The 14490-nt window shown below is 43.0% G+C and overlaps 1 protein-coding gene across 12 annotated transcripts in view; it reads right to left on the bottom strand.

Moving 5' to 3' along the window:
• Positions 1 to 14490, bottom strand: part of SLC44A3 (solute carrier family 44 member 3) — a 73776-nt gene that overhangs the window by 48977 nt on the left and 10309 nt on the right. For 11 of the 12 annotated variants that reach the window (XM_065555580.1, XM_065555578.1, XM_065555579.1 and 8 more), the window contains 5 exons: positions 11057 to 11150; positions 6158 to 6327; positions 3606 to 3695; positions 2797 to 2921; positions 1110 to 1296 (listed from right to left, as the gene is read on the bottom strand). In XM_065555580.1, the coding sequence (XP_065411652.1) occupies positions 1110 to 1296; positions 2797 to 2921; positions 3606 to 3695; positions 6158 to 6327; positions 11057 to 11150 (666 nt within the window). The remainder of the gene's footprint in view (positions 1 to 1109; positions 1297 to 2796; positions 2922 to 3605; positions 3696 to 6157; positions 6328 to 11056; positions 11151 to 14490) is intronic. The other variant, XM_065555581.1, reaches the window with a different exon arrangement.

The raw sequence follows: 14490 nt of genomic DNA, 5'->3' as shown, positions 1-14490 counted from the left end.
AGTGTATTCGGATTCATTCTACCGAACTGCTACCAGTTTTACTAGAGTTACTGTAGTTTATGTGACTAATACCTTGTACTTAGATCTAACCTCTGACCAAATAGAGCTGTTCAAAAACTGCATGAAAATCACTCCTATACCACCTAAAAATGAGCAGTTACACCCTTACAGCTTTAAGGCATAACCTTTATCCAAATTAATAAAAGGCCTTAACCAGATGAAAGCAATCCACTAACTAAAGCTCCAATGGCCTCCTAAGCTGTACCCTGCACTGGCGGTTTGTGATTCTGAAAAGTGTGCTTCCCTTTCAGTAACAACCACATAGTGCAGCATCTGGCATTCCCAGGCCACATGTGACCAGCACCAATAAGGGGCAAAAATTACAGGCTAAGAAGAGTGTTTTGAAGAAGCATCCATGACATCTAAAGCAAAGTAAATCCTGCCTAACTGAACATCAGTTCTTGTGGGACAGAAAGATTCATGAAGAGGCTGAAAATTTGGTGCCACTGTGCCTAACAACTTTGGAGAAGCAGCAAGTCACCCGCCAGACAAATGCTTCTGAAATACCTTAACAGTTGGGGATGGAAGAAGAAGAAAGGGAGAAAGAAAGAGAATCTCTCCACAAACCTGCAGAGCTTCCATCAAATGCTGGGAAGAGTTATTCAGAATAATTTTACATCTCTCACAGGAGCGAAGGCACCTTCCTGTTGTTCCCATAGTAGAATAATATTAATTTCACAACCGCTGTACTAAATCAAAGCACTCCCCCTTTCTGTAACGCTCCCCGTTTACAAAAAGCAACTACATAGTTTGGATCTGGAATGACATTTTATATTATGAGAACTAAAGAAGAAAGAACTAAAGTAAAGTCTCTGTGAGAGTGCACAAATGTACATGCTGTATTATCTTTGCCTCACAAAAGATTAGCTACTTTTGCAGTACTCCTAGAAATGCAAAGGTGAAGTAAACAGAAAATAAGATCATAACGTAGATATATTACAACATATATTACACCTTGTACACTAACACCAACAGGTTCTGAGTTTAAACACCAAAGTTTAAAACAAGATAGTGTTTTTACATGACCATGATAAAATACAACTACTTACCTGCAGTTCCTAAGCTAAGTAGCACAGCAACCCAGAACACCCAGAAGAAAATGAGAATCACAAAGGTCCATAGTGGCTGGAACAGTAGGGAAGGGACCCTGCTAATTAATTTATTAGCAACCCAAAAGAGCTGTACAGTCAGCTGAATCCTCTTCCTTAGTACAAATATGAGGGAAAGTAGAACCATCTATTAAAAGAGATTAAAAACAAATCAGAAAAATAGTAAACTAGGAATTTCTTTCTTAAATTATCAGAAGTTGTCAAATTTTGTAGGGGGAGCGTGGTACCGATTTCACAAAGGGACCGCAGCAGAACATGTTTTTTTCATAAAACTATTATGCACTAAATCTTTAACACTGAACTGCAGACACCACCTAAAAGACATAGCACACTGGAAACTACAAAACAACAAACATTCACAACAGAAGCTGCTTCACCACTTTTCTAGTCTGCTTTACAAAGATGCCAGATGCCCTCAGAAAAGCCACTGGGAGCAGATGATGTATTTGGAATTCTACAAATGGCAAAGGCATTGCACTTGAACAAATCTGCATCCAAAGAAACCTTTTCTTATTCTTTTATTTAGGAAGAGAAGAGGTGCAGAGCCCACTGTCTGATAATGTACAGAGAATATGCAAGCAATCTCTAGTGTGTATCTCACTTATATTAGTCACTTTAATACAATACAGACTGTCCATTGTGTGCAACCACATTTTCTTTTAAAAAAATATTAATGTAACTGACTCACTTCCCAACAATACATGAACTGTTCACACATTCATACTGGGGTACGATACTAAATAAGGTGAAACATTCATTTCAACAGCATAAAGCCATAGTAATAAGGTTGTGTGGTGAACAGGAGGTGGATGACAGGAAGGCAAAAATTCAGCACTACAGCTTGTGGCCAGCAAACTAAACTGCAGCACTGACCTTTATGGAGATATACCTATCTCATAGAACTGGAAGGAACCCTGAAAGGTCATTGAGTCCAGCCCCCTGCCTTCACTAACAGGACCAAGTACTGATTTTGCCCCAGATCCCTAAGTGGCCCCCTCAAGGATTGAACTCACAACCCTGGGTTTAGCAGGCCAATACTCAAACCACTGAGCTATCCCTCCCCCCTCTGCAATGGCTGTTGCCCCTTTGTGCCACGTACAAGGTATGTTGGGTCCACAGGATTCACATTTCCATGGATCCAGTGTCTCTCTCCTCACTCAACCCCATTAGCTTAACTGAGGATGGCCTATAGACCCACACTGCAGCAGTGTGCCCAGGGCAAACGTCCTCCAACACAAGCTGCTCTGCTGGCATTGTCCTATAGCCCTAGCACAGGGTTTAAGTTTGTGGAGAGCCTCTTACAGACTCTTCATAATACAGGTGAATGTCACCATAAAATGTAAGAAAAGGATTAAATAATTATAAACAGATCTTATTTGGCTGCAAATGGAAAGCAGAATGCACTAGAGGGCAATCCACAAAGAGAGAAACTGACCATGTCATGGTTGAAACATCACCACACAGCCTTAATTACCCTCTACAATGGAGTTTCCCCTTTTCAATGTCAAGTGTAAATAAAGGAGGGAGCATGTGCACTCACATTGCTGTAATATAGTTTTATTTCAAGGTTTCAGATTACCATCTCTAACATTAAGCTTCCTAACGATCATTCTGTAAAATTTCTCACCGTAATCATGGTAGATATGATAGCAAATCCAAGTAAAAATTTTACATTTTCTTTTTCAGTTTCCAGTTCTATGCTTGGGTCGTTAGTGTAGTCATAGTAGAGCCACCACAGAACACTGGAGACAACTAGAACAAACACAAATCCATGAAGGTGCAGACAGTACTTCACAAGTGACTGGCAAGCTAATGTGTACATGTTATGGCTCTGTTACCTTCTCCTCTTGAATTACAGATTAACTGAAGAATGGAGTAGTGCAGCACAGAGTGAGAAACATTAGGTGTAAATGCACATATCTGTGCTCACAGAATAAAACTGTGTGGCTGGTTTGCTATTTTGAGGTCAAAGCCAAAATTAAGTCTGGTTTTCTTGCAGCTTTGAAGTTACAGCATCATTGCAAGAAATAAACATAACTTATAAGATAGCCCACATTTCAGGCTTTGATCATTCTTAATAGTTCTCTCTTTTTAAAGGATGCATTGTTCAAGTCTCTATTTAAACTTTGTTGGAAATGTTAACACTGCTCATACTCAAATCATTTGTCAAAAGAAATTCAATCTGCAGACATCTGTAAATAATTAAAACAAAACAAACCTCTCAACACCCTGATCCTACAGCTAGACCTGCATAGCCAGACCTTTTCATCCACACAGAGAAAGGGTCCAGCATGGATCTGATTGCAGGATTGGGACCCAATTTAGCTTACTGAAGGATAGCCGAGGAGAATTTGCTGTTTTTTCCTTTATGTTTTTCCTTCAATTTGGTGAAACAATGGGTTACTTAAACACATCATTATAAATAAATATACTTACATAATAATCCAAACACAACTAGTGTAATGAAAATATGGACCAGAAGTGTGGTGATGAATCTGAAGGTTAAAACCATTATTAAAGAGAAGGCTGGAAAATTAAAAAAAAATATATAGAAAGAGTCAACTTCAGATGACTTATGATCTATTTAATCAAACTAATTACATGGAAAATTTAGGTTTTTCTACAGTCCAGATTTTTTATTTGTAAACACTGATCTCAAAAGCAGAGACCAATAGGCTTTAAAACTGAAGAGATTCTGTTTTGACCAGAAATGTTCCAAAAGCAGAGCCTAAAATGACCAGAATTAGTAATTATGTAGAATAGTCAGGTTCTTAACGTAAATTCAGTACTGGTATAATCCTTGCCTTCTGAAGTCCATTCTCTCCAGAGGGTAAATCCATCCTATTCTCTCATCCTGAAGCTAGTTTTTGTTAATTTCCACTTACTCACGAAACATGAAATCAAAGCTATCAAACTGATTTTTTAATACTGAAAATGTAAAATTACTGTTACCTATTAATAACTAGCTTAATTACTTTAATATTTATAAGCATATCAAACATTTTCAGTTTACATGAGTAAGACGGTTACCTTCCTGTACTGTAGCTATTGCTCTTCAAGGTGCGAGTGCACATGTATATTCCACTCAGGGGTCCATGCTGAGCGCACCAAAGCCGGAGAACTTTGCCTAGCAGTACACCGATGGGGCGGTGCTAGCGTAAGGGCTATCTCCTCAGTCTCTCTGTTCATTCCTATGGTCCCAATCTACTGATTCAGTATCAGTCAGATTTCGCACCCAGCACTGAACAGCCTGCACCTCACAGCATGAATGCTGCATGGCTAGACAAGGAACAGGAGCGCTGTTCTGAAGCTGTTCAACAGGTTTTACTAAGGGCCACCTATCTGGCTAAATGGAAACGTTTTTCAATTTGGTCCCTAGGCTGCAGGATTCTACCAATACAATCCTGCATTCAGGACATTCTGGAGTAATTGTTGCACCTCCAGTCCTCTGGCATTTCATCCTCCATCCAAGGCAAATCAAAGTCTTCTCAAACTCCATGGTAGTCAAGGATCACTTGTCTCTTTCCACCAGTGCAGGAAGTGATTCCTCAATGGGACCTTAGCACTGTGTTGGATGCCCTCATGAGTCCTCCATTTGAGCCCTTGGCGACTTTGTCTTTTGGTATAGTAGAGACAGAGAACGAGTTATTTGTGGCCATAACTTCTGTGAGTTGAGTTAGTGACCTGCAGGCCCTTATGGCGTATACCTAGAATAACCAATTTTTCAAAAGACAAGGTTGCTTTGGCGCCACATCTTACGTTTTTGTCTAAAGGTCGTGTCACAATTTCATCTTACTCAGACAATACTCACCTGTATGTTTTCCCGAACTTCATTCATGTGTTGACGAACAAGCGTTTTCATTTCTTGGATGAGACACATTTGGCATTTTACTTGAAGGGAACTAAACCATTCCGTTCATCACTTCATCTTTTTGTTTCCTTTGCAGATTGCATGAAGGGTCTATTGGTCTCCATGCAGATGATTTCCAGGTGGATAACATCCTGTATTACAACAGCTTATGGGATAGCTCAGACTTCGCCTCTACACAGGTTAAGAGCTATATAACTAGGTCCCAGTGGCATTGGTCACATTTCTCAGTGGCATTTTGACATTGGACATTTGCAGGGCTTCTACTTGGTTTTCCATACATACAGTACTTTAACCACTCATTATGTTATTACAATTGAGTGCTGATCAGATGCAAATTTTGGGAAGGCAGTCTTGAGAAGACTCTGAGCCCCACTTCCTTCTGAAAGTGCTTGTGAATCACCTGAGTGGAGCACACGTCTACAATCACTCAAAGAAAAGACTGTTAGTTACAGTACAGATAAGTGTTGTTCTTCAAGATGTAGGTGCAGAAGTGTATTCCATGACCCACCCTCCATCCCCTCTGCATCTGAGTCTCAATTCTTCATGTTTGGTGAAGGAACTGAGAAAGGTCAGAGTGCTCTTAAACAGCTTGGGAAGGAGCTAATGGCCAGAAGGCACCAGCGCCATCCCTATAGGTACTGCTAGGTAAGGTTCTCTGGCTTTTATGTACTCGGCACATGCACGCTCAAGGGAAATACAGGTCTGCAATCACTCAAAGAAGAAGCTAGTTTCTAAGACCTCAATGGCAAGAAAAGAGGAAATAGTATCATTATCATTAGTATCATTTAATAGCATTAAAACATACCTCATGCTAGGATAAATTCTGATTTTATAACTTTTTCACCTAAAGTTTTTAATGGAGTCAGACAAAAAACAAACAAGTGATACAGAGTAAGTTTCCAGTCTGGTTTCTATAAATCTGAATTTCATTAGTCTATTAAATGTCTTGTAAAAGCAAACAGCAGTTCTCTCTCTTAACATACAGAACAAACTTATCTATGCAGCAAATATCAAGATTCAATATTTTTAAAAACTACATTATTCTCTCTACAAAGATTTGAAACATGAGACTATTTTAACATTTTTTTTTAAATCCCTCTTCTATTCATAACTTTACCTAGTGCAAGGACACTCAGTCCTATTACAGTATCTCTTCCAGCCATTATTCCACTCAGAATACGATGAAAAACATCAACTTCGTTAACCACATTTATCAAGATGGATGCAAACTGCGAATAGCACTCAGGGTTTTGTGGAACACATCGATTAAACAATGGGAAGGATTTGCTGGAAAGTTAAAAAAAACAGAGGTTGGAGAAAAAGATTGATTACTGGAGAGTAAGGTTTCAGATACATTCAGGGATCAATCCCGCAGTTCCAAAACAAGTGCAACTCCCAATCAAGTTCCCTTGTTTTGTTTATATGTACTATTATGTTTGCTTGCTTTTTAGTAAAAATTAAATATATTAACACTGCCACCAAAATAAAGAAACAGTTCCAAATTAAAGTAAGCAGTTTATGCTGAATTTGGAATATTTAGACTGAACTTTAGGGTTCCCCTGAACTATTTCAGATTGTCTCAAAACACTTTTCAGAACTTAAGCCAATATACAGAGATCATTTCTTCCTACCCACTAAACTGTAGCCACTTCTGGGATAAAATAGCAGCGCCAATTTAACAATGCACAGCAATACTGCACAGCAGTTTATAACGGAAAGTGAGTACACCTCTACCTCGATACAATGTGACACGATATAACACGAATTGGATATAACGCGGTAAAGCAGTGTTCTGGGGGGGGCGGGGCTGCGCACTCCGGTGGATCAAAGCAAGTTCAATATAACGCGGTTTCACCTATAACACAGTAAGATTTTTTTGGCTCCCGAGGACAGCGTTATATCGAGGTAGAGGTGTATCTCTATCTGATTAAAATGGCAGGAGAGATTTAGGAAGGCAGAACATATTCAGCCAAATTGGAATTTTCCCAGGTCATTGTGTTAATACCCCTACTCTTAGGAAAAAAGACACAAGATCTTTCATGGCCACAAATAGTCAGCAGGTCAGTTATATTTCATCTGAAAGACAGCACTTCTATCAGCATAGTGCCTCCATGTGAGGTACTGGTTCACTATTGACTCAGGAAGAGTGCCATCTACTGAACACCAACAGTGTTTCTGCTCCTTTTTGGGCTCCTATTCAAATATGAATTGGGCTCGAGTTGCTTAATTTGCAAGAACGGATGGGATCAAAGCACAAGTTAGTACGGCTGTAGGCTATATCAATATTATTATTCATTATAGGTATTTTTAATACACACACAAATTTTTCATGGTGTTTAAAATATTCCAACATTCTTAAGGGTGTATTAAGCTAGGACTGACCAGTTTGAGAAAACTGGTAGCCCAGTCAAATATTTACATATAAAAATAATGTTATTTGGCATTGTTAGCCAAGTGTCTTAAATGTATTATCCTTCTAGTCTTAGCACTGCTACACTAAGGCCTTGGCTACACTTGCGAGTTACAGCACTGTAAAGCCGCCCCCAGCGCTGTAACTCACTCCCCGTCCACACTGACAAGGCATTTGCAGCGCTGTATCTCCGTGGTTGCAGCGCTGCATGTACTCCACCTCTCCGAGCGGAATAGCGAGTATTGCGCTGCCACTGCAGCACTGCGGTACCAGTGTGGCCGCCCAATGCGCTGTGAATGGCCTCCAGAATTATTCGGCAGTATCCCACAATGCCTGTTCTAGCCACTCTGGTTATCAGTTCAAACTCTACTGCCCTGGCCTCAGGTAACCAACTATGTGACCCACCCTTTACATTCCCCAGGAATTTTAAAAATCCCCTTCCTGTTTGCTCAGCTCGGCGTGGCGTGCTATCAGCGAATCTTTCCAGGTGACCATGCCTCCACAAGCCAAGCGAGCCCCAGCATGGAGCAATGGCGAGTTGCTGGACTTCATCAGTGTTTGGGGGGAGGAAGCTGTACAGTCCCAGCTGCGCTCCAGCCGTAGGAATTACAATACCTTCAGGAAGGTATCAAAGGACATGATGGAAAGGGGCCATGACCGGGATGCCCTGCAGTGCAGGATTAAAGTGAAGGAGCTGCAGAGTGCCTACCGCAAAGCCCGCGACGTAAACGGCCGCTCGGGTGCTCCCCCCGCGACCTGCCGATTCTACAAAGAGCTGGATGCGATACTTGGGGTTAACCCCACCTCCACTCCAAGCACAACCATGGAGACTTCAGAGCGGGTGGGGGGGGGGAAGGAGGAAGAGGAGGTGGAGGAGGAGAACGGGAGTGATGGTGGTGGGCTAGATGGAGACACCCCGGAATCCCTGGAGCAGTACTGCAAACGCAAACGCCACCCCCCCACACAGCCCTTGTCCCAAAACTCTTTCCGTTGTGCCCCACTGTCACCTCCAATCCACTTTCCCCAACTTCCGTGTTCTTTACGCCACCCGCTGCCTCCAACACTAGGATCTTCACCACCCAGCCCTGAAAATCATGACCCTTACCCTCTGCACTCAACCCCCATCACCATGCAGTATAGATGTCCTGAAGTGCAGCACTCACTGCACAGCACACCAGACAGGACATACGCGAATCTGTGATTGTACTGTTCCCCACTCCACCCCCTTGTTTCTTTTCAATAAATGGATTCTTTGGCTTTGAAAACATTCTTTATTATTGCATAAAGTAAAATACACCTTAGCCCAGGAAATAAACAGGCACTGCAAGTCTGCTTGTCTGCTTAGCAGACACTGATTCCTAAAGATTGGAACTACTGCACTTCACTCCCGTGCAGGGCACCAGATATCACCGCTGGTTTTCAGCCTCAAATTGCTTCCTCAAGGCATCCCTAATCCTTGCAGCCCCGCGCTGGGCCCCTGTAATAGCCCTGCTCTCTGGCTGTGCAAATTCAGCCTCCAAGTGTTGAACCTCGGAGGTCCATGCCTGAGTGAAGCTTTCACCCCTCCCTTCACAAATATTATGGAGGGCACAGCACACGGATATAACCGCAGGGATGCTGTTTTCAGCCAAGTCCAGCTTCCCATACAGAGATCGCCAGCGGGCCTTTAAACGGCCAAAGGCACACTCCACAGTCATTCGGCACCGGCTCAGCCTGTAGTTGAACCGTTCCTTGCTGCTGTCAAGGCTCCCTGTGTAGGGTTTCATGAGCCACAGCATTAACGGGTAAGTGGGATCTCCCAGGATCACAATGGGCATTTCAACTTCCCCTACCGTGATCTTCCGCTCTGGGAAAAAAGTCCCGGCCTGCATCTTCCTGAACAGCCAAGTGTTCCGAAAGATGCGTGCGTCATGCACCTTTCCGGGCCAGCCTGTGTTAATGTCAATGAAACGCCCACGGTGATCCACAAGCGCCGGGAGAACCATAGAGAAATACCCCTTCCGATTAACGTACTCGGATCCTAGGTGGGGTGGTGCCAGAATAGGAATGTGTCCCCCATCTATCGCCCCTCCACAGTTAGGGAACCCCATTTGTGCAAAGCCATCCACTATTTCCTGCACGTTACCCAGAGTCATGGTTCTTCTGAGTAGGATGCGAATAAAGGCCTTGCAAACTTGCATCAACATGATTCCAACGGTCGACTTTTCCACTCCAAACTGGTTTGCGACCGACCGGTAGCTGTCTGGAGTTGCCAGCTTGCAGATTGCAATAGCCACCCACTTCTCCACTGGCAGGGCAGCTCTCAATCTCGTGTCCTTGCGCTGCAGGGTCGGGGCAAGCTCCTCACATAGTCCCATGAAAGTGGCTTTTCTCATGTGAAAGTTCTGCAGCCACTGCTTGTCAACCCAGACTTCCATGACAATGTGATCCCACCACTCGGTGCTTGTTTCCCAAGCCCAAAAGTGGCGTTCCACGGTGCTGAGCATGTCCGTGAATGCCACAAGCAATTTCTTGTCGTACGTGTTACGCGGCTCGATAGCATCGTCAGACTCCTCACCCTCACTCTCACTGTCACTTTGGATCTTAAGGAATAGTTCGACAGCCAAACGTGACGTGCTGGCGAGAGTCGTCAGCATACGCCTCAACAGTTCGGACTCCATTTCCCGCAGACAGATCGCGCTGCACAGAAACCGTTGAAAGATGGCGCCAAAGGTGGACGGAAACAAAGGGATTTCTGTGATGCGAAGCGATGCATCACGGGGCATTGGGACAGGGCCCAGAATTCACCCGCATCCACGCCCCCGTCCCACAACCCACAGCGCCAGAATGGGAAAAGGTGCTCTGTGGGATAGCTTCCCATAATGCACCACTCCCAATAGCGCTGCAATTGCCACAAATGTGGCCACGATAGTGCGCTGGGCAGCTGTCAGTGAGGACAGACTGCAGCGCTTTCCCTACTCAGCTGCATGAAGTCAGGTTTAACTCACAGCGCTGTACATCTGCAAGTGTAGCCAAGGCCTAAGCCAGCAAGAAGGTTTTTAGATCTCAGACTAACTCATGTGTGTATCTAAAAGGAGACAGCAATCCATCAGCATAGTATGCCTCCCTAATTAACAAGTAAATGGTGACTATTACTAGGGAAACTGATTCGACCTGTTTTGCTTTTAAGAGGAAGTATCACATATCTAAAGAGATTGTTCTCAAGGATTTCACGCTGCAGAGAGAAAATACAGATGGTCAAAAATAAGTGTGAGATGCCCTCTTTTCAATTCATTTTATGTTTCACCTCTGAAAGGTCTCTCACGCTCTTTTCCTCACTTTCCTTTGTGCAACGGAGTAGGGAAGCATAAAGAGTCCAGTTCTGTGCCTTCAGGAGGCAATGGGACTTCACTTGAGCACATGCTTAACTATCTCTGCCGAACAGGGGTATGAACTGTGTGTGTGTGTGTGTATGTATAAACATGAGAATTCAAAAATATAAAATCAAAGATATTAAAGTAAAATAATTCTGATTGTTATGCATCAAGTCAAAGACTAAATGGGAAGGACAGTCTTTGAAAAGTTGTCTCGAATAAACAGTGCAGTAAAGCACACAGTAATTCTTACCTTGGTGGAACTGGCAGAGTGGGACACAACTCAGCCGCCTTTGGATTTAGCGTGTAACTGGAAATGTTCAAGTTATACATACAAAGGCAAGAACCTAAGAGAATAAAAACCCCACAAATGGTAACTTGTTATTAGTTCACATCCATTTCTGGGCAGAAAACACACTTCTTAAAAATACTAAAAATCTCTATAAATAGCACTTAATTACATGGCTGCTCAAATCAATCATTGTTTTGAAGATTTTGTGCAACATAATAAATATTAATTAGCAAAACTAGTGTTTTTCCTCAATAATTCTGTATTTAAATTAAAAAAAAACAACATGATGTTAAACACTGTTCTGTTTAGGAGACAGATTAAAATCTTAAACAGTCCAGATAACAGTTTCATGAATCAAGATCAAACCCTTATCCGTTCTCTAGAGAGAGTAATGTTTTCAGTTTTTCCTACTTTTATCACTACATTGTTGTAACTTCTTTTAGGAGATGCAACTAACAGAACATTGTTGTAACTTCTTTTAGGAGATGTAACTAACAGAAACACTGGAAAAATCCAAATTTCTCTAAACTCAGATGATTTCTCATACCTCGAGAAGCCTCCCCTTAGGGCCAAATTCAGAGATGATGTGGAACATGGTGCAAATTAGACTTACTTATACCCATTTGCTGGGCAGATCAAGCTTGTTAGCCTGGGAAATTGGGCAACTGATTTAAGAGAAGGACACTCTGAAAATAAACATGCAACTAGCAAGTCCTTCAGTTGTCTCGATTTACTTTGCCACTGGAAATGGTCTTGTTGATCGAGAGAGTATGTGAGTTGGTATACAACTGCTCCTCCACCTTGCACAATTTCTGGTACAGCCTTTGAAAGTTTAATAAGTCCCAGAGTGATAGGGGAATGGTGAAAGTGAGAGGTGATGGACATCGCTGGGAGTCATAGTTGTGAACCTGCACGTGGGCAGGTCAAGACTCTGCGTTGACTTGGGGTGATACTATAGTCAAGCAGCATCTTGATTGACTCAACTGCTCTAATCAGGAATAGCACAGCTGACCTCAATCAAAGGAGGGTGCTAGAAAAGTTCTCCTGAAAATTGCTCATCGTGAACGGCCCACCGAAGCCAGAGGCAGTCAAAATTCAAACACACCTTGAAAAGTTTCCTTTCTTTCAATGTTGCAAGGTGGACTGTTCATACACCCCTTAACTGTCCAAACCAAACTAATGGTCCTGCCCGGTGGACTGCTTCAGTTGCTCAAGAGCTTGAAAGATATTGTATCCACATTGCAGCTCAGAGAGATGTGACTTGCTGAAGAGGATCAACTGGCTGAGGAGCATGCTAGGTATACTTTCTTCTGGAAGGGACACCCACAAAATGAGCCCCACAACACAGGAGTTGGCTTTGCAATCAGAAGGAATTGTGTCTCTTGTTTGGGCAGCCTATCCGTCAGTATGGGCAGCCTATCCGTCAGTATGAACAACGGACTGGGAACTCTGACTCTCCCAAGGGGTGAATGTTACACTTCACCGATCAGGTCTTAAACACTGACAATGATTAACTCTGATGAGGGTGTGACATTTTGGAGTTCAACTCAGACCAGTAACGGGTTGTGTCACCACCTGCACCTCTTGGTGCATTCAAAACTATGCTTCTGTGGTTCACAGCCTTGACACCAACAGCCTGCACACAAGCATGCAGGTCACACCCTGGCTTCCACCGCCCAGTTACTATTTGTAGAATAAACTTAATACCTTCCCCGTCCTGAATTTCCCTAAAATCATCTGCCAATCTGCGGAGGGCCCAGAACTGAGTTATCCTCTCTGACTCAGCAAGTGAGAATTTTGCTGCTGCTAAGCAGTATGAAAATTCCCTGACACACCAGCTTGTGTGCCTTGGCAGCAAACTCTTCAGGGCTCTGCCAGCCCAAACCTTGCCCTACAAATAACAAACAGTGAACCCCAACTCCCAAGTTCCCCAGAGATGTCTCCCTGCAGCATGCAGCCCTCTCCTGGAACACTCACGGAACTTAATAAGTTCTTTGCTCCTTCAAAGAGAAAATGCAGCTCACTAATTTAATTGGGGTTTGACAAACACACTAATTTCAGTCACAGCCCTCAACTGGTTTATAGTAAAAATAAAACAAGTTTATTTTAAAAAGGGCATAGGATAAGTGATATCCAGTATAAGGAATAAAGACATAAAAGGCTACAAACAAACAAAAGTAAAAATATGCTGAAAATTGTTTTAGTCTTACAAGCAAGTTACAATCTTTGCCTAAGCAGGTTTCTCACCAAACTCAGTTCCCAGAGACTTCAACCCCTTTGGCTGAAGGATCCAGCTCTCGCCCCTTCAGTCCCCCAAGTGATGGGCAACTCACGTATCTTTTTGCCCTCCTTATATCACCACAAAGTTCACTGTGTCTGCCTCAAGAGCCTAGAAGGCTTCCTGCTGTTCTTCCCTTCTTCTGGATTTTCTATCCTCATGTTAATCTATATTTAAATGGGGCTTCCATTGTTTTGACTCCACACTGCTTAATTTACATTGGAGACAGGTAGATAGCTGCCTTTCCTCCCGTCTGGAAGAAAACCTGTTTCTCCCTGTGTTTGATCACAGACATAGCATAATATCAGCGAGTATCCATGATTCCTCCTAGGGTATTGATACATACATTTCACAATGATATTAATCACCAGAGTGTCACTGGCTTTCATAAAAAAACCTTATTCGATACAATTTTAGAATATAGTAATATTGTACACAATCAGTTGATTCAATTGCTTATCATTTGAGGTTCAGAACCCCAGTCTTTATTGTTAAGAGGCTACCTCCCCCACTTGCTAATTTGACACCTTTTTTTTTTTACCTTGCATGTAAATGTACCTTCACTGTCTGCCTGACGACCAGGCTGGTCAGGTAAGGAAATGACACAGTCTTTTGTCTAAGGCAGATTGTGCTTATGCATTGCTTGCCAAACACATTTTAAGAATATATTTCTAGTGCATATTTATAACTCTTTGTAAACACCCCACACATAAGTTACACAGGAATATTAATGATGATATATTATATATTACATGCCAACTTTGGGGAATATATCACGACTAAGGATACAATTCTGTCACGGAGGTCATAAGGATCATGAACTCCATGACTTTCCAGGACCTCCATGACTTCTTCTGGGGCAGGGCCGGAGCAGCAGACCCCGGAACAGCTGGCCAGTGGCCAGCCCTGGGGCTGAAGGAACAGCAGCCGCGGTAAGCTCTGAGGCTGCTGGAGCACCAGCCAGTCGCAGAACAGCAGCTCCGGGAACAGCCAGCTGGCAGTCAGCTCCTGGGGCCACCCAACAGTTGACTGGCCTGGACTTGCTGGAGCACTGGCCCCCAGCCCACCGGAGCAGCAGCCAGGGTTGGGACAGCTCCCCCGCCCCTCCCCTGGGAAG

The sequence above is a fragment of the Chrysemys picta genome, chromosome 8 (genome assembly GCF_011386835.1).
Source record: "Chrysemys picta bellii isolate R12L10 chromosome 8, ASM1138683v2, whole genome shotgun sequence".
Lineage (NCBI taxonomy): Eukaryota > Metazoa > Chordata > Testudines > Emydidae > Chrysemys > Chrysemys picta.
The sequence above is the reverse complement of the archived record's forward strand: the minus strand, read 5'-3'. Positions and strand labels throughout refer to the sequence as shown.